Source organism: Sus scrofa, chromosome 1, assembly GCF_000003025.6.
Source record: "Sus scrofa isolate TJ Tabasco breed Duroc chromosome 1, Sscrofa11.1, whole genome shotgun sequence".
NCBI lineage: Eukaryota > Metazoa > Chordata > Mammalia > Artiodactyla > Suidae > Sus > Sus scrofa.
Window position 1 is genome coordinate 33,526,342 of NC_010443.5, and position 21,368 is coordinate 33,547,709.

The 21,368-nt window shown below is 42.1% G+C and overlaps 1 protein-coding gene across 2 annotated transcripts in view; it reads left to right on the forward strand.

Moving 5' to 3' along the window:
* ARHGAP18 (Rho GTPase activating protein 18) overlaps nucleotides 1,393-21,368 on the forward strand; it is a 190,247-nt gene continuing 170,271 nt past the window's right edge. Inside the window, exon 1 of one of the 2 annotated variants that reach the window (XM_021088430.1) lies at nucleotides 1,393-1,876. In XM_021088430.1, the coding sequence (XP_020944089.1) occupies nucleotides 1,833-1,876 (44 nt within the window). In that variant the 5' untranslated portion in view covers nucleotides 1,393-1,832. The remainder of the gene's footprint in view (nucleotides 1,877-21,368) is intronic. The other variant, XM_021088428.1, reaches the window with a different exon arrangement.

Here is a 21,368-nt window from a genome sequence, read left to right on the forward strand (position 1 = left end):
GGTTGTGGGGCCTGACTTAGAGATGCTCCAGAATGTGTCCTGATGAAAGTACCCTCTGGAGAGGCACGGGGGAAGGAAGCCACAGAGGGTTCTGGGCTCCAGCAGCACCTGAGTCTTAAGGGGAGCATGGAAGGTACTCAGAGGATGGAGGAAGCAAGGGAGAAAGGGGAAGAGAGAGACAGAGAGAGAGGAGGAGGGGAGAGAAAGAACTTTCCTAAGCTAAGTGATTGGATCAATGGGCCAAGGTGGACCTGGTAAGGATTTAGGAAGCAACTCGTAGCTCACACTGGTTTCCTGTTTGGCCTCTCACAGCTCCAGCTCTCAGGATACAGCTCCATGTCAGCCATGAAATCCTCTGGGATTCACCCTCAGAATTGCCTGGCTAGAAGTTTTTCATTGTGTTATCTGCAGACCATAGAGAGCCAGTGTGCCTGCTTTCAATAGTGGCAGAGAGAATGTGCTCTGGATGTGGCTCAAAACAACACAAAAATGAAACTCCCAGTTAAAAGCCAATTTACTTATATGTTGGACACTTACGACAAAAAATGTAGCATCATTTGGCCCAAAATGAAAAACTGAGGGCGAGTTAGAATTTAGGTTCATATCACATTCAAGAACTTCAGCTTTCCTGTAAGTGCCATTTAGATTAGCTAACAAACCCACAATTCATTCTCACACAAGCATTTATGAGCACATGCCATGCACCACGCCTTGTGCCAAGCTCTGGAGAAGGGATTTGGGTTTACAGCTCACAAATAAGCCACACTGCCTGCTTTTACTGAGCTTGCCATCTGAAAGATTTAAATTTCAAAATGTAGGCTATTATAATATAGGTTAACATTTAAATTTCAAAAGTTGCACAATTATTTTGTAAAAGACTTGTTTTTCTTAAAGTAATTATCTCTAGGCAGATTTCACTTGTGTAGAGATCAATTAATGCATGGCACGTTGCCTAGACTTTCAAATATAGGCAATTCCACACCTAATCCTTGAGCAAAGTGATTGGCTGGGATTAAAATCCTTTCACTACCTAAACCACATCCTTGACCTCCTGAGGCAACTTAATTGTGCAGAGAGAGAGTTAAAGACTAAACATTGCTGATAGCTTCCAAACATCTCCATCGACCTATCAATCAAAAATATTTGCTAAGGACAGTGCAGTGTGTTCTTTTTTCCTACGTAACTTTTTTTTTTTTTTTTTTTTTTTTTTTTTTTTTAGGAGGAGGATGGGGAGGTCATCTCCCTGGCTAGAAATTACCTCCAATAAATCTCATCCTCTTCTCACCTGTCGGTTCTCCCTTTCTCAGGTCAGGGGGATAATCCACCGCGTGCAAGGCCCTAGCACGAGCCTGGCAGCCGAGCATGCTCAGTAGCTGGGGCAGCTCAGCGATCGAAGTCGGCTCTGGCTTGCGCGCGGCTGGAGGAAGCGTAGGGGCTCCTGCTGCAGCTGATCCTCGTTCCTGGAAAGCCGACCTTCCCCGCGGAGTAACGTGCGCCTGCCGGAGCCTTGGTGCAGCCAAACAGCCGCAGGCTCCCAGGGCGTCCTCGCCGCAGCCACTCTGCCGGCTCAGCAGCGTGCGTCTCGTGCTCCGCGTCCTCGTGTCCGCGCTTCAGCCCGGGGCTTCTAGCAGCTGCTGGATGATAGAGCAGAAATGACACGCTGTGGTTCACGGTGAAGGGCGAGTGAGAGCCGCTTTTCTTCGCAGCCAGAAAGAGGAGGTGTGTCGGGAAACCAGCGCTCTGGGAAGATTCTTGCGGCGAGCGGCTCCAAAGCACCGTTTCCTTCTCCACTTCTTGCCACCCGGGCATCCGGTGTTCTTGACCTGGGAAAGATGGTTATAATAGTAACGAAGCTGGTGCACTGCTTTCATCTCAGGTAAGGAGAGCAGCTTTGCATGTTTTTCCTCTTTTCAGTATATTTTTTAGCGCCAAAACTCACAGCTGGGAAGGGTCTTTGAACTACTGCTAGCTTTGTTTTCACATTACAAGTTGTTTTGAAAGAGGACTGAGGAAAAAGAGTTTCTGTGTGATTTTAAAAATCCTTTTAGGTTGAGGTTGAAAAGAAGCATTGGTGTTCTTTCTTACCTCTGTTATTTTATTCTTGACCCTGTCCTTGACCTGCTTGGTAAAGTGTAGGTCTCTATTTGCAAGATGAGATTAAGGGGTTTTTTGGTACGTGTTTTTTGATTTTTTTTTTATTTTAAAGATGCATGGACTGTTCTAGGAAAGGGTATTTCCATGTAGACAAACAGATATCATAATTGGTAGCTTTTTCCAGATAATCTTTCAGGTACAGCCAAGAGAGAATAATTAATGATACTAAAATTGAACATCAACCTTGATTAGCATTGAACTTAAACTGACTAGAGGAGATATTCATACTATTTGCAGTTATCTGGCTATTTGTAAAAACAAAAATGAAGTATTCAAAAACTCTTGAGAAATAAATAGGAACCCACAAATTTAGAGAAAAGCAAAAAATTAGCACCCCTCATGTTTTTTTCTGAGCGTCTCCTCAGAATCATCAGTTGAAAAGTTAAGAAACATTTTCAAAGTGTAGCTCTGTGGTTGCAAATTAATGTTTTTGATGGAAACAGTGGAGTCAACTTCTTCAGGTGCCTTTTTTTTTTTTTTTTTTTTTTCCCCCTTGGTCTTTTTTTTAGGGCCATACCTGCAGCATATGGAAGTTCCCAGGCTAGGGGTTGAATCGTAGCTACAGCTACCAGCCTATACCACAGCAACACAGGATCTGAGGCGCATGTGAGATCTACATTGCAGCTTGAGTGATGCCAGATACTTAATTTTAACCCACTGAGTGAAGGCAGGGATTGAACCTGCATCCTCATGGATACTGGTGGGGTTCTTAACCCTCTGAGCCACAACAGGAGCTCCAGGTGGCTCTTGCGGCACTTCTTATAAAGAAAAAAAATAGGAGAGGCTTTTGAATATAAACCAAGAACGTTCAAACAAATGTATTTCGCTCTTTGCCACCAAAAAAAAGCTATTCAAAATGCCATGTAATTATAGCTACAGTTTTTATTACCATTAGTTTGGCTGGAGGTTTTGAAAGAAAGTATGACTTTTCCAAGGAAATCCTAAATTAACACGTTCATAGTAGGTCTGCAAGTATTGCCTAACATTTAGCAATTGTAAACAAATGGGGCAGAAAAATCTTTTCTTTATAATCTGATATTAGATTTATTTCCTGCTTAATCTAAGAGAAACTTATTAATAACAAGTCATTTAAAACAATAACTGCATACTATTTCTTTGAGACATCAAAGGACTTTTTTCAGAGTTCCCATTGTGGCACAGCGGAAACTAATACGACTAGTATCCATGATGATCCATGACCCCTGACTCAGTGCTCAGTGGATCAGGGAATTTGGCATGCTGTGAGCTGCGGTATAGGTCGCAGACACAGTTTGGATCCTGTGTGGCTGTGGCGTAGGCCGGCGGCTGTAACTGATTCGACGCCTAACCTGGGAACTTCCATGTGCTGCGGATGCAGCTCAGAGAGCAAAAAAAAAAAAAAAAAAAAGGACTTTTTCTTAGAAAAACTGCAACCCCCAAATTATAAATCTTGCAGGGATAAAGAGGAAGAAAGACAAGAAAATACTTGATATTGACTGGTAAATGCTTGACGGAAAGAAAGTTGGAGTCTCTGGACAGATTCGTTGCTTCTAAAGCCTTCTTTTATTTTATTTATTTTTTTGTCTTTCTGTCTTTTCTAGGGCTGCATGCATGGCATGTGGAGGTTCCTAGGCTAGGGGTCCAATCGGAGCTGTAGCCACCAGCCTACCCCAGGCCACAGCAATGCCGGATCCTTAACCCACTGAGCAAGGCCAGGGACCAACCGCAACCTCATGGTTCCTAGTCGATTTGTTAACCACTTAGCCACGATGGGAACTCCCTCAGAAGTGTTTTTATTTTAATAATAATGCATATTTTTTTTCGTCTATCCCCCAACAGATTTTTTTTTTAGGTAGCAGTCTTAAAAAAGCTAATCAGCTATCTTGTATAGCATGAAAGATGTTAGTCCTGATCACTGATTGCTTTTGATTTTCCACTAATTAGGATGACTCTTAACTTAGGTTTTAGCAATTTGAGGAAAGGAAAATTGTACCTATACAGAACCTGAAATACTCAAATATTAAATGGAGTCTGGGCAGGAGCCAGAAATATCAAACTAGTTTTAGGGTTGATATGTTCATTTCCAAAATTCCAGGGATTCTGTGTTTGTCTTCAAGGACATAGTCAGCTTTCAGCCCAACCAACAACTTTCAGATTGTCACTTCTCGAAATTCAACTTGGGGAGTTCCCATTGTGGCTCAATGGAAATGAATCTGACTAGGATCCATGAGGATTCAGGTTCGATCCCTGGCCTCACTCAGTGTGTTGAAGATCTGGCGTTGCCATGAGCTGTGGTCAAGATCACAGATGAGGCTCCGATCTGGAGTTGCTGTGACTGTGGTGTAGGCCAGTGGCTACAGCTCCAGTTCGACCCCTAGCCTGGGAACCTCCATGTGCCACGAGTGCGGCCCTGAAAAGACAAAAAAGAAAAAAAAAAAAAGAGAAAGAAATTCACCTTGGGAATATAGATACATCCTCATGTTTGAGGATAGTATCATTTCTCTGATGTTCTTTTTTGCAGAATAGCTCAGCAATGCTGGGTAGATGGAGGTGGTGGCGGTAGGGGTAGGTCACTGGTGATGGCAAAGGTGCAAGTGCAGGTGGCTTCTGAATATTTCTTGAAACACATCAGTCTCTACTTTCCACTCCCTCCTCCTGCATCTTTAAGTTTCTTCAATTATTGTGTTCGAATGCCTTCTATCAATTAAAAAAAAAGTTGTAAACCCTTGCAGAGTTAGCCTGTTGGATCCCTTAGAAACCTTCAGCTCTAAGAAGTCACCCAGTAAAAGCATTCAAAAGATGAGCCCTAACTAAACCCCCATTTTCTGCTTCTGCTACCATAAATCATACAAACGGGTGGTGATGCCATAGCATGCTGAGAAGGAAAATGCACAATCTTAATCACTTTCTCAAGCACATCATAAAATAAAGTTGAAGGCAATGTTCAGAGAAAATCTTTCCAGTTGATAACTTTTTTCCTCCCCATTTCCTTACCAAAGGGTTATCAATCACCTGTGCGATGAGCTCTGTTGTAATATTCAGGATAGACGGACATGTCTCCAAAGATATTAAATCATAGCCTCAGCAGCCAGACTTAATTGCTTTAATAGTTTTGGTGTTTGTCCAATAGAAAACTTAGGCAGGAACTTATCCCCAGAAGAAACAAAATATTCCATCCTCTTATCACTTAAATTTACAGGTACTATTTTTAGTATCCTGTGAACTCTTTTTGAAGGCAATGCTTTATTTTTAGGAAACGAGTCTATTCTGGATATTCTGGTAAAACATCTCTTTGGGCTTAAATAAACCAGAAGTTGTCTCCTTTAAGTCTGGATGGAAAAACAAGTTCATGTGCCACAGGTTCACCTTATTTGAACATTATTTTATTAATACTAATAATCAGATGCTGGGGCTCTATGATCTGTGGTGTGTGCTCTCTGAATAAACCACCGCCTCCTATATCCCAAATGTGTACCACTCCATTCCCTGGGGTTAACAAGGCTGCATTTGACTCGCCAACCTAATAGGTAACGCAGGCTATTTGGCATCCCTGCTTTTGCAAAGACATGGGTACCAGAACTCTCATGGAGTTTTTGGAATCTCTAGGGCTAGCCCAGTGACAAGCTGGAGCTGATAGGCTTGATCAGGCCTTGAATGGACCTAGAGAAATCTTGGGGCTGGGAAGACCACACATTTTTTTATAGGTTTTGCCCATAGGCCTCCACCTTTCCACCTGTATTTATTAGTAATGGAAGTTGAGCTTCCCAGGCAGCAGACTCCTGAAACGTGAAAGGGAGAGATCTTGCAGTGGACTCTGATGAATCCTAAGAATATGCTCTTACTCTGATTTCAAAATCCATTACATTTTATAGGGGTGTCATATCTCAGTTATTAAAAATATTAATATGTTGGGAGTTCCTGGTGTGGCACAGCAGAAACAAATCTGACTAGTATCCAGGAGGATGCAGGTTTGATCCCTGGCCTACCTCAGTGGTCAGGGATCTGGTATTGCTATGAGCCATGGTGTGGGTCACGACGCGGCTTGGATCCCACAGTGCTGTGGGTATGGTGTACGTAGGCTGGCAGCTGCAGCTTGGATTCAAGCCCTAGCCTGAAAACGTACATATGTCGCAGGTGTGGCCCTGGAGGGAAGAAAAAAAAGCCTCTCAAATCTTTCCCTCCCCCCATTTTATGGGTCAGTGTTTTGGGTCAGTCAACTGCTTCATCGTTTCACCCGTCTGTTAAGCATTCTTCTGTCTCCGTTCTTTGTCTCCTCTGTTCTACAGCCAGGGTGATGGTTTGGTGTTTGACATGATGGTTTCCATATTATATGAAACAGTGTGACATATCTCGATAATCTCAACTTCTCAGACATACCAGGTGCATCTCAATTTGCCTTCATTTTCTTAAGTTTATTTCTCCCCTCTCTGATTGTTTTACCCCGTGGTCTAGCTATGTTGATCTTGTTTCTTTAATGGGTTAATCTTGAGGCTTCAGCCTCTGTGCCTGCTGGGTCCTCTACTGCAGTGTCTTTCTCTTCCTGCTCCAGGTGGTGTAATCCTGTTCACTCCTGCAGATCCAGACCTCATGTGTCTATTTCTTGGATTCTTCAGAGGTTTTCAGTCATTCCTCCTTTGCTCCTGAAACAATTTGATTAATATTAAGGCAGTCTTTTTTTCAAAAACGACTCAATTAATGGTAATTTATTCATTTCATGTTAATACATAATATTTATTGTGTGCCCTCCACCTGCCCGTACTGTCTTAGCTCTTGAAGATCCAGGAATGAAAAAAATAAGGACTTGCTCTCCATGGATGTACAGTCTAATGGGCAAGACACCTACAAAGTGAGAGACTGTGACAGGGTCCAAGCAGGGTGCTATTTGGGGTTGTTATCACTGTTGTTATTACAGAGTGTGGCCCTTGTTCAGACCAGGCTGCTTTCTTCAGCCCTGTAGGCTCACGTGAGCAATCAATCCATTTAATCCTGAAATTGTGTGCTGAGGTCCATGAATTAAAGGGCCGGGTTGTGTGACTTATTGAACAGAACCATCATGGTTGGAGCAGCAATCAAGTGTCATTGTCTCACTGGCATTATTTTTACATTCTTAGCTTTTTGAACCAATGGTCCTATCAGATCTCTTTTCTCATGCCCTGCATATTGTTTTGGTTTATTGGTTTGTTTAAAGTTGGATTTTATTTCTTTTAGAGTACTTTCAGGTTCCCAGCAAAATTGAGGTGATGATGCAGACATTGCCCATGTACCTCCTGCCCCCACACTGCCCCCCCCCAACTATCGACACTCCCCAGCAGAATGACACATTCGTCAAAAGGATGAACCCACACCCAGGCCATACTTTACATCAGGGCTCACTCTTGGTGGTGTACATTTTATGGGTTTGGACAAGTGTGTAATGACATGTATCCATCATTATGATATCACACAGAGTACTTCCACTGCCCTAAAAGTACTCTGTGCTCTGCTTATTCATCCCTTTCTTCCTTCCCCTCACCCCCTGGCAACCACTGATGGTTTTACTGTCTCTACAGTTTTGCCTTGTCTGGAATGTCGCATAGTTGGAATCATGCAGTATTCAGTCTGTTCAGATGGGCTTCTTTTATCTAGTAACATGCATTTGTTTTCCCATTGTCTTTTCATGATCTAATAGCTCATTCTTTTTAGTGATGAATAATATTCCATTGTCTGGCTGTACCACAGTGCATTGTTTCTTTATTTTTTATTTTTTTTTATTTTTTCCACTGTACTGCATGGGGACCAAGTTACACATACATGTATATATACTTTTTCCTCCCATTATTGTGTTGTGATGTAAGTATCTAGATAGAGTTCTCAATGCTGCACAGCAGGATCTCATTGTAAATCCATTCCATGAGCAATAGTTTGCATCCGTTAACCCCAAGCTTCTGATCCCTCCCACTCCCTTCCTCTGCCCCCAGGCAGCCACAAGTCTCTTCTCCAGGTCCATGATTTTCTTTTCTTTTCTTTCTTTCTTTTCTTTTTTAATTTCATTGTTTCTTTAGAATTTTTGTTTCTTCTGTTTGACTTGGGTCTAGGGTGGGTAGGGATGGGCAGGGCTTTGTGGTTTGGTTCCAGGCCCATGGTATGCACTTACTTAATGGTTACTCTGCGAGTAAATGATTGATGAATACATGAGACACAGTGAGTTCTCTTTCTCTCCTTTCCTCCTGTCTGTCCTTCACCAGAAGCAGCTTCCAGACTAGATAAATTTGTGCCCATGAGAGAGCGTGCATTTCATTTTTGCTTTTTTCCTCAGCTCATCTGCCATCACTTCTTAAACTCAGCAGTCAGCAAAGTACAGCTCTTGGGCCAAATCTGGCCTGACACCCTTTTGGTAAATAAAGTTATAGTGGAAACCAGCCACATGCATTCATTCATATATTATGAAGGCAGAGATGAGTGGTTGTGACAGAGACCAACGACCTGCAGTGCCCAAAACATCTACTCTCTAGGCCTTTATAGCAAAAGTGTTCTAGTTTCTACTCTACTAAGGGACTGGAGGCTGAGATCAGGATGGCAAAGTACCTGCTTATAGGAACTTTTCCAAAGTATGGAGTAATATGCTTCTGGGATTTATTTTGATTTGTATGTCGACGATAGAAACTATACAAGAAAATCTGGTAAAATCTGATCTGTCATCGAGACAGATGATTTTGAGCTAATTCATTTTTGGATTCAATGGCTATGTTTAAACTTTAACATGAATCAGAATCACCTGGAGGGCTTGTTAAACTGCAGCTTTTCCCCTCCCCTCAGTGAATTCCTAATTCTGTAAGTCTGAATGATGCTTCTGAAGCTGCATTTGAAACAGGTGCCCGGATGTTGCTGATGCTGCTGGTCTGGGGACTACATTGTGAGAACCAATGATTCTGAGCCTTAGATGCCTCTCAGAACCACCTAGGGAATTTAACTCCCTCACCCTGACTTTTTAGGGCCACACCCGAGGTATATGGAGGCTCCCAGGCTAGGGGTTGAATAGGAGCCATAGTCTCTGGCCTACACCACAGCCACAGCACCATGGGATCTGAGCTGCATCTGCAACCTACAGACACCACAGCTCAGGGCAACGCCAGATTCTTAAGCCACTGAACAAGGCCAGGGATCAAACCCACTTCTTCATGGGTGCCAGCCAGATTTCTCTCTGCTGAGCCATGACGGGAACTCTGCAATTGAACATTTTTTATCTTAAAAGTAAAACATGCTTGTGCCTCCCCCCAGACTTAGCAAGTCAGAATCCCTAAGGTTGGAGTGTATTTTAAAAAGAATAATTGTGAAGAATACTTAATCGTTTTACTTTTAGAACTGTCATATGGGGTTTGCTGGTTAAGGTGTGTATGAGCTTTTTTGATGCTAACACGAACTTATTTGACAATAAGTTTAGAGGACTTTTAAAAAATATATATATATTTTCTGTATAGGGTCACACTTGCAGCATATGGCAGTTCCCAGGCTAGGGTTTGAATCAGAGCTGCAGCCACAGGCCTACACCACAGCCACAGCAACGATAGATCCTTAACCCACTGAGGGAGGCCAAGGATCAAACCCTCATCCTCATGGATACTTGTTGGGTTCATAACTCGCTGAGCCACAAGAACTCCTAGAAGTTTTTTTTTTTTTTGGCCATGTCCTTGGCATGTAGAAGTCTCCAGGTCAGGGATCAAACCTGTGCCATAGCAGCCACCCAAGCCATTGCAGTGACAACGGCAGATCCCTATCCAGAGAGCCACAAGAGAACTACCGAAATAAGTTTAAAGCAACAATAAGATAGAGATTTCATTATATTCTTAAATTTTAAGAAAAACCGTAAACCGGAATGTTGTTTGTTGTATGTATATTACATTTGTCAGTGGACTGCCATAAAGCTATAGTCCAAAAAAGCATGCTGAATTCAGCAAAATTCTTTTTGTTTCTTAGTAAATTTGGAAAGTATTTGTAAATTTTGTTTTTTTGCTGTGTCACATTTATTCGTAATTCTATACTTGATAATTTCCCTTTCCACTTTTCTTAAAAGTGAGCAGGGTTTTATTTTGTGGGTGGTGTGTGGTGGGCAAAGGGGAGGTATGACCAGTTCACATTCTGCCACCTTCCATCCAGTTCACATTCTGCCACCTTCCATCGTTTCACGGTGGCAGCCTTAAATGTTCAGATGCCTTCTAGAAATGGCTAGAAATATGGCTAGAAATAGTACAAGAGAGGTCTTCTTTCCTGGCTTTTTCTCCTCTGTCTGCAGAGGGAAAACATCCCTTACCATCTGGGTAGGTATTTTTTAAGCAATATAAAGCCCTGTTGCTGCATACATGCTTTTGTTTAGACTTCATTTCTCCTCTCCTGCCGTTTCCACATACTGTATTCTGTGTTCATTTTAATTTTGTTGATTGCTATTTGGGATGTTCTGAAGCCAAGTATTATGTCAGAATACAAATAAGGCAAAACACACCCATGAAACAGTAAATATCTAAGAACCACATCTTTGTCACTTTGGCCACTAATGTAGAAGCCTCGGCAATCAGGAGCCACACAAAGAACTCTTAAGCCCTGTGTTTAGGAAGGACAGGCATTTCGGTCATGCTTTTGGTCTGTGCTTTAAAATTATTTGGCCTTAAAAGGATCGGATTTGGTCTTGGAGATCCCCAAATCTTTACAACAAAATAGCCATCAACTTCTCAAACTACGTAATTCTGTACTATGGAATCATGATGGTTATTAGCATGAAGTGTCAGAATATGAGCTTGAGAAAATGGCTTAATAAGAATCGTGTTCTGGGGTGTGGAAGCGCTCTTTTATTAAGGGCATTTGGATTAATTCAGGTCTCAAGTCAGCTGTCTTGAGTGAAAATTTCCACACATTTTTTTTTTTTTTTTTTTTTTTTTTTTTTGCTGCATTTCATTAGGAGATTAGAAAAGATATTTAGGAGCTATTGTGAGGGAAGCAGAAATGAAGCTCTGTTATTCTTTCCTTTTCACGAGCCCCTGGATGTCACTTGCTTATGCTTCAGTCAGCTTTAAAAAGGGGGCTTTTACTGGTAGGGACTTATTGTTGCAGTTTCCAGAAAGTATTAGCACCTGGGAAAACCCCAAAGTAATGGGATTGTTAATTGATTATTTGCGTTCTTATTTCAGTGCAATCATTGGAAGAGCAAGGCACAGTTACTCAACTAGAAAAATGGAAATGGAACATCTTTCTTAATGATAACATTTCTTAATGATGATATTTGGTTACCTCATCACGTTTTGCCTCTTTGGGGAATTTCATTTTTCAAGTGGGAGGGTGCTAGATTCCTCCTTTATATATAAACTGGGCTGGTGTCATGAGCATAGCTGAGGGCTTTCCTTGTTTTGAGAGTAAAAACAAAGTACTTCTTGTTGCTTTTTGTATGGCTCATGAGGAATGTTGTTTAGGTCAGTGGGCTCCCGAAATGAACATGCTTTGCCCACACGCAGATGGGCCCTGTGCTTGGCTGAAGGCTCTGCTGTTGCCTTCTTGAAGTGCTTCATACTTTCTGAACAGGCAGCCCTTCCTTTTTATTTTGCACTGGATCCATAGTCATGTAGTCAGTCCTGGCAACAGGAACTGTAACTTAAACTCCTCTTTGATTTCCCTGCAGATATTTAGCATCGTGCCTGATGCACAAATGAGAAAATGAATGAATGAACGAGTGCCCCCTTAGTTCTGGGAGTAAAACAAAGTAGTAGTTGTTGCTTTTAGCACTGCTGATAGGAATGTGGTTTCAGTATATGGGTTCTCGCAGTGGATTTGCTTCAGACATCATGAGTTGTAGATGATTGCTGTGAGCTGTGGTGTAGGTCACACATGTGGCTTGGATCTGGAGTGGCTGTGGCGTAAGCTGGCAGATGCAGCTCTCATTGGACCCCTAGCCTGGGAACCTCCATATGCCGCAGGTGTGGCCCAAAAAAGGCCTCTCAGGTCGGGCTCTCTCATGCCTGCATGGACTCCAGTCTTTGCCCCAGGAGCTCGGCCAGGCCTGAAGGTCAGTGCCCAGTGGTGGATATGAGTTTGCGATTTGTCAAGGTTGTAAAGAAAAAGGCCTGTTTCAAGTGACATCACGTGCCATTTAGGAAACAGTGGGGATCCCCAGGCTAAGAATTCGTATAACACATCCAAGTGCAGGATGATGACTATATGATACCAATAGGGCTATTGTTTTTTAATTGCTTATGCCCCCAGTGGAAGGGGTATGAGCGTCTGTGTACTATAAGCTACCAGCGCCCACAGTATGAAGTGAAGGTTGGCCTTACAGTCCATGCTGCAGCATAAAGTACCAGCCTGCTACAGCCTGCTGGCCTCCTTTCAGGGCTGGCAGGACTTCCAGGTAGCGGTAACCAGTGGGGAATACAGTATGGAAAGGCCCAGTGGTCAGCCTGGTGCCTTCATGTGCAAGGGGACATGGCCTTGCCCAGAACTACGATAGATTTAGGGGCGGGGTGGAGTGGCGGTTGTCTAGGTGTAGGCTTGTCCATCCCTTACAGCACTGAAGGATTCTCAGGTTTTCATTTAGAAAGCAAGGCTTCAGTGCAAGAGGGTATCTCATAGATGTCATGGATCAGAGTGGGGCAGATGATATGCATCTCTCTCTCTCTCTTTTTTTTTTATTTTTTGCCTCTTGTCCTTTTTAAGGGCCGCACCTGAGGCATATGGAGGTTCCCAGGCTAGGGATCTAATCGGAGCTGTAGCTGCCGGCCTACCTACGCCACAGCCACAGCAATGCCAGATCCCAGCTGTGTCTGTGACCCACATCACAGCTCATGGCAACGCCAGATCCTCAACCCACTGAGCAAGGCCAGGGATCAAACCTGCAACCTCCCAGTTCCTAGTCAGATTTGTTTCTGCTGCGCCACAATGGGAACTCCGTGATATGCATCTCTTAATGAAAGATGAAGATGCTTACAACGTACAAGTTTTTCAGTACATACAGAACCTTATAACTCCAGACACTCTGGAGCTGTACCAAGCTCATGTTGCTGAGTGAGAACATCTCGTCTATGAAAAACTCCTAAGAAAGAAGTTTCAAGAGGGAGTTCCCTTGTGGTGCAGTGGGTGAAGGATCTGGTGTTGTCCCTGCAGTGGCTTGGGTCACTGCTGCGGCTCAGGTTTGATCCCTGGCCTAGGAACTTCGATATGCCACAGGCATGGCCAAAAAAAAGTTTCAAGAGGAGAGGTAAAGAGCGAAGTGTCTCCTCCCCAGAAGGAAAGAGGTATCTTTTAAGAGTAAGCAGCCTCGGGACTCAGAGGTCCCTAACAACTCAACACCAAACTGTCCCTTGACTCTGAAGAGTTTTCAGATTAAGAGATACTTAGTAACCGAGGCAGGAGGAGATTGGTTATAGTGGGTGGAGAGGTAGACAGGACAATAGCTAATAACAAGGAATTAGGAATAAAAATTATCCAAAAAAAGAGAAAGTCATTTTTGAACCACTTGCATGCTTTTTAAAATTACTTAGTAGAAGTTCCCGTCGTGGCTCAGTGGTTAACGAATCCGACTAGGAACCATGAGGTTGCGGGTTCGATCCCTGGCCTTGCTCAGTGGGTTAAAGATCCGGCGTTGCCGTGAGCTGTGGTGTAGGTCGCAGATGTGGCTGGGATCCCGTGTTGCTGTGGCTCTGGCGTAGGCTGGCGGCTATAGCGCCGATTCGACCCCTAGCCTGGGCACCTCCATATGCTGCTGGAGCGGCCCTAGAAAAGGCAAAGAGACCAAAAAAAAAAGAAATTACTTAGTAAATACATTTTCTGAGCACCTGTTATGGGTCAGATACTATGCTAGACACAAGGATACAAGGATGCAAAGACAGGTTAATTCCTGATGTCACGGAATGTGAATTTTGGTGGCTGAGACAGTTAATGAACATGTTGGAGGGAGTTTCCATCGTGGCTCAGTGAGTTACGAATATGACTAGTATCCATGTGGATGCAGGTTCCATCCCTGGCCTCACTCAGTGGGGTAAGGATATGGCATTGCCATGAGCTGTGGTGTAGGTCAAAGATGTGGCTCAGATCTGGCGTGGCTGTGGCAGAGGCAGGCAGCTGCAGCTCCGATTTGACCCCTAGCCTGGGAACCTCCATATGCTGCAGATGTGTGCCCCCCCCGCCCCCAAAAATAAACATGTTGGAGTGATGAGTGCTATGGAGAGGATGTGTCTTGTGTACATGGGAGATTATAGACCTTGCAGTGGGTGGTCAGGAATCTGGGGTGTCTTCCTCTTCTTCCCACGCCACATGTACTTGCTACACTAATAAGTCAGCTGAGCTCGTTATAAGCTAACATATCTTAGGATCCAGGATGAAATTCACCTGCTTGGCCAGCCATCGAATAGGTTGGTGGTATAGGACGTTTTATGGGGTCTTAGCCTGGCTTTAGTGCTGCCTGTGAAATCGGTACCGTAATAGCAAGTAGCTCCTTTCCAGTTGTTGGGCGTGTGGTAATTGAGTGCGAAGAATGGAAGATTGAACTCATGCTACTGTCTTCCTCTCTCTAAGAAATATGTCTGGCCGACTTAAGGAAAATAAAAGCAAAATGCCAAGCAGGCGATGCTTTCTTCTGCTAGTATTTAGGTTGACTTTTGGCAGATGTTCCCCTTGTTTGATATTTACTGAAATACAGAAATTGGGACTGCCCAAAGAGGAAATGGTTAAAGGGATATCATTTTTAGCCCTAAATATGTAAATGTTAATAGACTAAAAGGAGAATATGTAGGACTTAATCAACAAGTGAGGTTTTTTTTATAATATTAATTTTTGTTACAGATTTAACACATTGTACTTTTTGCTAGAGCAGTTAAGACCCTCTGGGATAATTAGTTTTTTTAAATTTAGACTTGTAGAAAATTTAAGCATCATTAAAATGATCAACTAGAGTTGATAGGTTATATACATGAGAGGAGCGACTTTTATAGCTCTGGAATTCTGAATTAGATAATATCACGTCTCAACTTTTGTTTAGATGTAGATGATTTATAATTTTATAAATTATGAACGATATATAGATTTATAATTTTTAGGGCACTAATTATAGAGTCTAGCTGAAAAATCATGAGCAGATTATTTTAAAAAATTAAATGTCTAGATTTACTCTTAAGATTGATGAAGTGGCAATATTTTAAATTGTAGAATTTTCAGTATCTTGGACCATCTGATCTAATCACTCATTTTATATCTAAGGAAAACCGACACATTAAGCAGTTTGCTTTGGGATCTGGGGATTATTTCACTTTGAAGTGTTTACAGACATGGTTTCAACCATTTATAAGTGGAGAGGCCATTTGACATATTACTTATAAGCATTCCTGGATTGGGACCCTGGTGGTGGTTGTTTTACAGACATTATGGCTCTATAAACTTGAGAGACCTACTTAGTTTCTCTCAGGCTTCAGCTCCTCATCTGTACAGTTTGGAAAATGGTCATGCCCTCCTCCCTTGGGATTAAGTGACATAATAACCACAAGCACACAGCACAGTGTGGGGCATCCAGTAAGAAATCACGGGAAGCTCTTGCTATTGTTTAAACTGAAACAGAAATACTTTGATCAAAAAGGATCTTTCCATGGGGTTCCCATTGTCACACAGTGGAAACGAATCTGACTGGTTTCCATGAGGATGCAGGTTCAATCTCTGGTCTCGTTCAGTGAGTTGGGGATTTGGGTTGCCCTGAGCTGTGGTGTAGGTCACAGACAGAGCTCAGATCCTGAGTTCTTGTGGCTGTGGTATAGGCCTACAGCTGCAGCTCCGATTCCACCCCTAGCCTAGGAACTTCCATATGCCTCAGGTGTGGCTCTAAAAAGTGGGGGTAAAAAAGGATCTTTTCAAAAGATAACATTTTAAAACAATATATATTAGAAACACCCCAGATACAGTTTTTTCCTAATTCTTTCTGATTATTGTAGCCATCTTTTTCTTGAAAATTTAGATTTAAACACCAGAAGTTCTCCAAATGTTACTACTACTCAGCCACATAGTACTTAGCTAAGTAGGTGGTTTTTGTTTTGCTTTGAATTACTGCTAATATTTAAACAACAGATAAATTAAGTAGCATTTGCTATGTGCCAGGTACATGTATCAATGCATTTAATCCCCCACAAGACCCCCAGCGAGAGGAGTTCCCGTTGTGGCGCAATGAAAATGAATCTTAACTAGTATCCATGAGGAGGCAGGTCCAATCCCTGGCCTTGCTCAGTGGGTAGAGGATCCATCTGGTGTTGCTGTGAGCTGTGGTGTAGGTCACAGATGAGGTCACATCCCACGTTACTGTGGCTGTAGTGCAGGCCAGCAGCTGTAGCTGTGATTTGACCCCTTCCATATGCCACAGGTATAGTCCTAAAAAGCAAAAACAAACCAAACAAACAAACAAAACCCAAAAGACAAACAAAAAAAACCCCTGAGATAGGTATTACCATTGTCCCTATGTGGCACATGTTGAAACTTCACCCCAGAGTCTGGGGTCACTTGGGTCCATGTGGAGAAGCTGAGGTTTGAACTCCACCTGTTGGCGTTAAAGTCACTACTCTCACCCATTAACTGTACTGAGCACATCACAGGAGAATTTCTAGTAAGTAGAAGGCAAGGGCACTTCAGTTATTGTACAAATCTGTACCTGATTTGCCCAGATAGGTGCTAATCCAACCAGGTATTGGCTTCGGAGAACTCAGTTTCATAGGGTTACTCATACTTGACTAAACATGGTGGCCATTAGTTGTCTACTGACACAGATCATTGACTCCAGTAGGGACAGTACACATTCCTTTTATTTTTTTTTTAATCCATAACAATCTTCTGAGATGGATGATGACACGTACGATGATGCCCATTTTACAGATGATGGAACAGAATCTAAAAGTATAGTTTCCTCCAAATCACAGCAGCTTTGTCTCACTCCAAAGCCACTGTAATACTTAAGCTTCAATAATGAATATTGTGTATATCTCAGTTCTGTGCCCTTGGAACTGTTAGTAAATGATGGTGATTATGAACAGTAAAGGCAACAGAGTGTCATGGAGAAAGTCCCCTGGTATCCCAGAATAATATATTATCCGATATCTGAGGATATTCAGTAATTTTCTGTGTTTCAACTCCAGAAAGCAAGAGTCTGTTTCATATGACAAATGAGAGCAGGACTTTGAACTAGATGATCCTTTTCTAGAGTAAGCCTTTGGTCTTCCCAGCCAGGATGAGAATTTAGTCAGATATTCTCTTAAGTAACACTAGATGGCGCATGAGAACAAAAGAGTTGGGAGCCATTTACAGAATGCATGTAAACCTTATTTTGATTTGTATTAGAATTTATTTTCTGAAGTGAATCATTGATTTCAGATACCTAACGTAGGGAACACCTGACCTGATATTCTGCTGATATAAAACTCTACCTTTTCTCTAATTTGGAGTAGAACTTTGATAAATCTAAGCAGAAAGCCAATTCTTTATTTTTGGCAGAACATTAACCAAACAGATCTCCTGGCAACATTTCTGTAAAGTAATTCTGGCCCTACCAGAGCAAAATTAAAGTAAATAGAATATCTGAAAGAGATGGTAGAGTCAAGGAATAACCTATGGGCTCCACAAAATGAATTTCTGTGCTTTTTTGGACATTGTAATATACGTAGGTTACTGGGAATGCAGGCTTGTGATATTATGTAAAGCACAAAGAAAATAGCCAAAAAGAGTACACATTTATTCTCTAGAGGTATTTGTTTTTAGGTCATGAAACTTCCGTACGTTGGGCTCTAACTCAATTTATTTGTGTTTTCAACTGTTACTCCTAATTTTTTTTTTTTCATTTCTTTTTTGATCATCTGTGCTTTCTTGGAGGAGTTATAGAGCCTAGTGAGACAGAGCAAAAAAAAAGGGGCAAAACAAAGGAAAGAGATTATTATAAGGATGGAGACAAGGGATGAAATATTCAGATGAGATGGTCTGATGGAACCCAGGTCAATATAATTTCACATCATTTTCTGTGTATCTCTGAAGAAATTAAAAAATAACGATGGCGAGATGGATTCGTTTAAGCCCCTGTACTTTCAAATTCAAGAAAAATGTCGAAAGGGAAACAGTAGCCTGTGTTAATTTTTAACAACAGCTTTCCAGGCGAGAAGAAAAATAGCATCATTACAGAAATGCCTCATGAGTATCTTATCTTTGCTCTTCACAACTGTATAAATTGTTAAGAGCTAACCAGTTGATGTAACGACAGGTCAATTATTATTGAATCAAGGTGAAGAGTTAAATTTAATGAGCACTTACTGTGTGCTTAATATTGGCTACTGTTTATTTGTATTATCTCAATTTTCTGGGAAGGGGGCTCATTTATTATCTTCACTTTATGGAGGAAAAAAACTGAGGCTTAAGGGGGTAAAGTAATAAGCCCACGGTCCTTTGGGACTGATGGGAGAAGCCTGGTCTGTCTGATTCTTAAGGTCCCACTTGGAACCGTGTCAAATGTGGCTTTCCCTTGAGATACATGTGGCATTTGAGAGCCAGACCTATGCCATGTCGTGAATTAATTGAAATAGTCTTTAGATGTCCTCTGATGCTCTCCTCTTTCTGTCTGTACTCCAGGGTCCTAACCTCCCCTGGGACAGGCCCATTGCTTTCCTAGAGAAGCTTAGTGTAAAACACTTAACAATAAAAACAAAAAAGCTCTTTTAGGCGATCCCTTGTGGGGTAGTGGATTAAGGATCAGGCATTGTCCCCGCAGCAGCTTGGATCACTACTGTGGCGTGGGTTAGATCCCTGGCCCAGGAATTTCTACATGCCATGGGTGCGGCCAAAAAAAAAAAAAGGAAAAAGAAAAGCTATTTGACCTGTGCTTGTGATCCCTTGAAGTTAACATGATGCTTGCACCCAGGCTCTAATGTTACTAATCAGGTAAAGTGAACTGTTATTTTGGCTGCACTCAGGCCATGCAGAGGTTCCCGGACCAGGCATCAAACCTGCACCATAGCTGTGACCCAAGCCACAGCAGTGGCCATGCCAAATCCTGAACCGCTAGGCCACCAGGCAACTCCTACAGGGAACGTTTGATGTGTTGGGGCTGCTTTCTTAGATTTGAATACAGGTCCTCTTATTCAACTCCAAAACGGTGTGCAGCTCTCATGTATGGTGATTAACCTTCTTGATTGCCTTAATTATGAGAGGACGACATAAGTTATAAAAAAATCTCAGGCAGGGAGTTCCCATTGTGGCGCAGTGTTTAGCGAATCCGACTGGGAACCATGAGGTTGTGGGTTTGATCCCTGGCCTTGCTCAGTGGGTTAAGGATCTGGCATTGCTGTGAGCTGTGGTGTAGGTTGCAGACGCGGCTTGGATCCCACATTGCTGTGGCTCTGGTGTAGGCTACAGCTCCTATTCGACCCCTAGCCTGGGAACCTCCATATGCTGCAGCAGCGGCCCTAGAAAAGGCAAAAAGACAAAAATTTTTTTTGTCTTTTTGTCAAAAACAAACAAACAAACAAACAAAAAAAAACTCAGGCAGGAAAATACATTTTTCTTAGTTTCCAGATTGACCATGATAGGGCAGCAGGAGCCTTCCTACTTAGGTGCTGGCCTTGTGTCTAAGAAAGTCATCCATAAGTTAACATTTGATAGTTGCTTGGGGTGGATAGGTGAAAGATGACTATGAAATACGTTATTTTGGCATGAGCTCACGGGAGGCCTCAGAAAACAGGATGTGGTTGATGGTCTGCTAAACCTGCTTTGTGATGAGCTAGGTGAAACTAAGCAAGCCTCTTAACCTCTGTAGTCTCAGAACCTCGTCTGTAAAAGGTGAGGCGTGGGATTTGATGTGCTTCAAGTCTTTCTAAGCTCTAACCTTCTAGGATTTTTTTTTTTTTTTTTTTTTTTTTTTTAGGCTCCACACCTGAAGAGAGTAATCAAAAGTAGGGCATGCAATTTTAATCAAAGCCCCAAATTATTTCAGGACAGTGTTGTTATAATTAATATTCAAACGTTCTTAGAGATACTCAGATGAAAGCTCAAAAGGAAAGATGATCATGGCTTAGCACATTCAATGAGTAATTAATTGCAGACAGCTAACGCTCTTCCTCCCGCTGTCCTGCCCCTTCAGGGGCATAGGAGTAGGATGAGCTGTAAAAGTGACTCAGATTCTTCCTGGCACGCCTAAAACAGAGCCGAAGGAAATTTCTGATGTGATTTAGCATGTGTACTTTTTCTATCCTTGTTAATTATTGTGAAATAGAATCTGCTTAGTCTCTAACAGTCCTTCTAACCTCATTTGTAATTCTGAGCGGTCTGATAACATCCTCTGTCAACAGTGTCAAATACATTTCGCAAATTTCATTTCACGGGGAAGCTCGTAGGTAGTACCCCATCTCTCTCCTGCTTCCTCAGTTCTTTATTTATTGCGTCTGTATGATCTCACTTTTATGTGGATTCTAAAAAACCAGCAGCAAAAAACAGAACTCATAGAAACAGACGAGATTGGTGGTTATCGGGGGTGAGGGAAATGCATGAAGGGAGTCAAAAGGTTCTAACTTCCGGGTATAAGATAAATCAATCCTAGAGTGGTAATGAACAGTATGGTGACTGTATTAATAATACTGTATTGTATATTTTAAAGTTGTAAAGAGGATAGATCTTCAAAGTTCTCATCTTAAAAAAATTGTAACTCTATGAGGTGGTGGATATTAACAAATTGTGGTCATTTACTGTGTATACATGTATCACATCATTCTGTTGTACACCTTAAACTAGGACAGTGTTATATGTTGGTTATATCTCAATAAAATCTGGGGGAAAAATTAGAGCAGATGTTGGCTTGGTCTGAAAACAAGCTTACCTAATTTTCTTTTTCCTTATGGGGATGCTGGACAATGACGATAAAAATTCACTTCGTCCCAGTAAAAGTTTAAAGTAGTTTAAACTTCACGGTTCAGTGGTCCAAAGTGGAAACTAGAATTAGAGGGGATTGGACTGGAAGAGGTCGTAGAAATTACTTGTTGATCTTTTCTTTCTTTTCACATAGGAGGGAACTAAGACCAGAGAAGGTAGGCGTTTGGTAGGGGTCACATGACAGGTTAGTGTTAGAGCCAGAACTTGCAGAACACCCAGGTTCATAATTCTCTTTCCTCACCATATTGCCTAGTTTTGAAGTAATTGGATGTAGAGAAGAAAAAAATGGAAAGCAGATAATTTGCAAACTCTTTAATCCTACTGAATTAGATGATTTTCAGGTG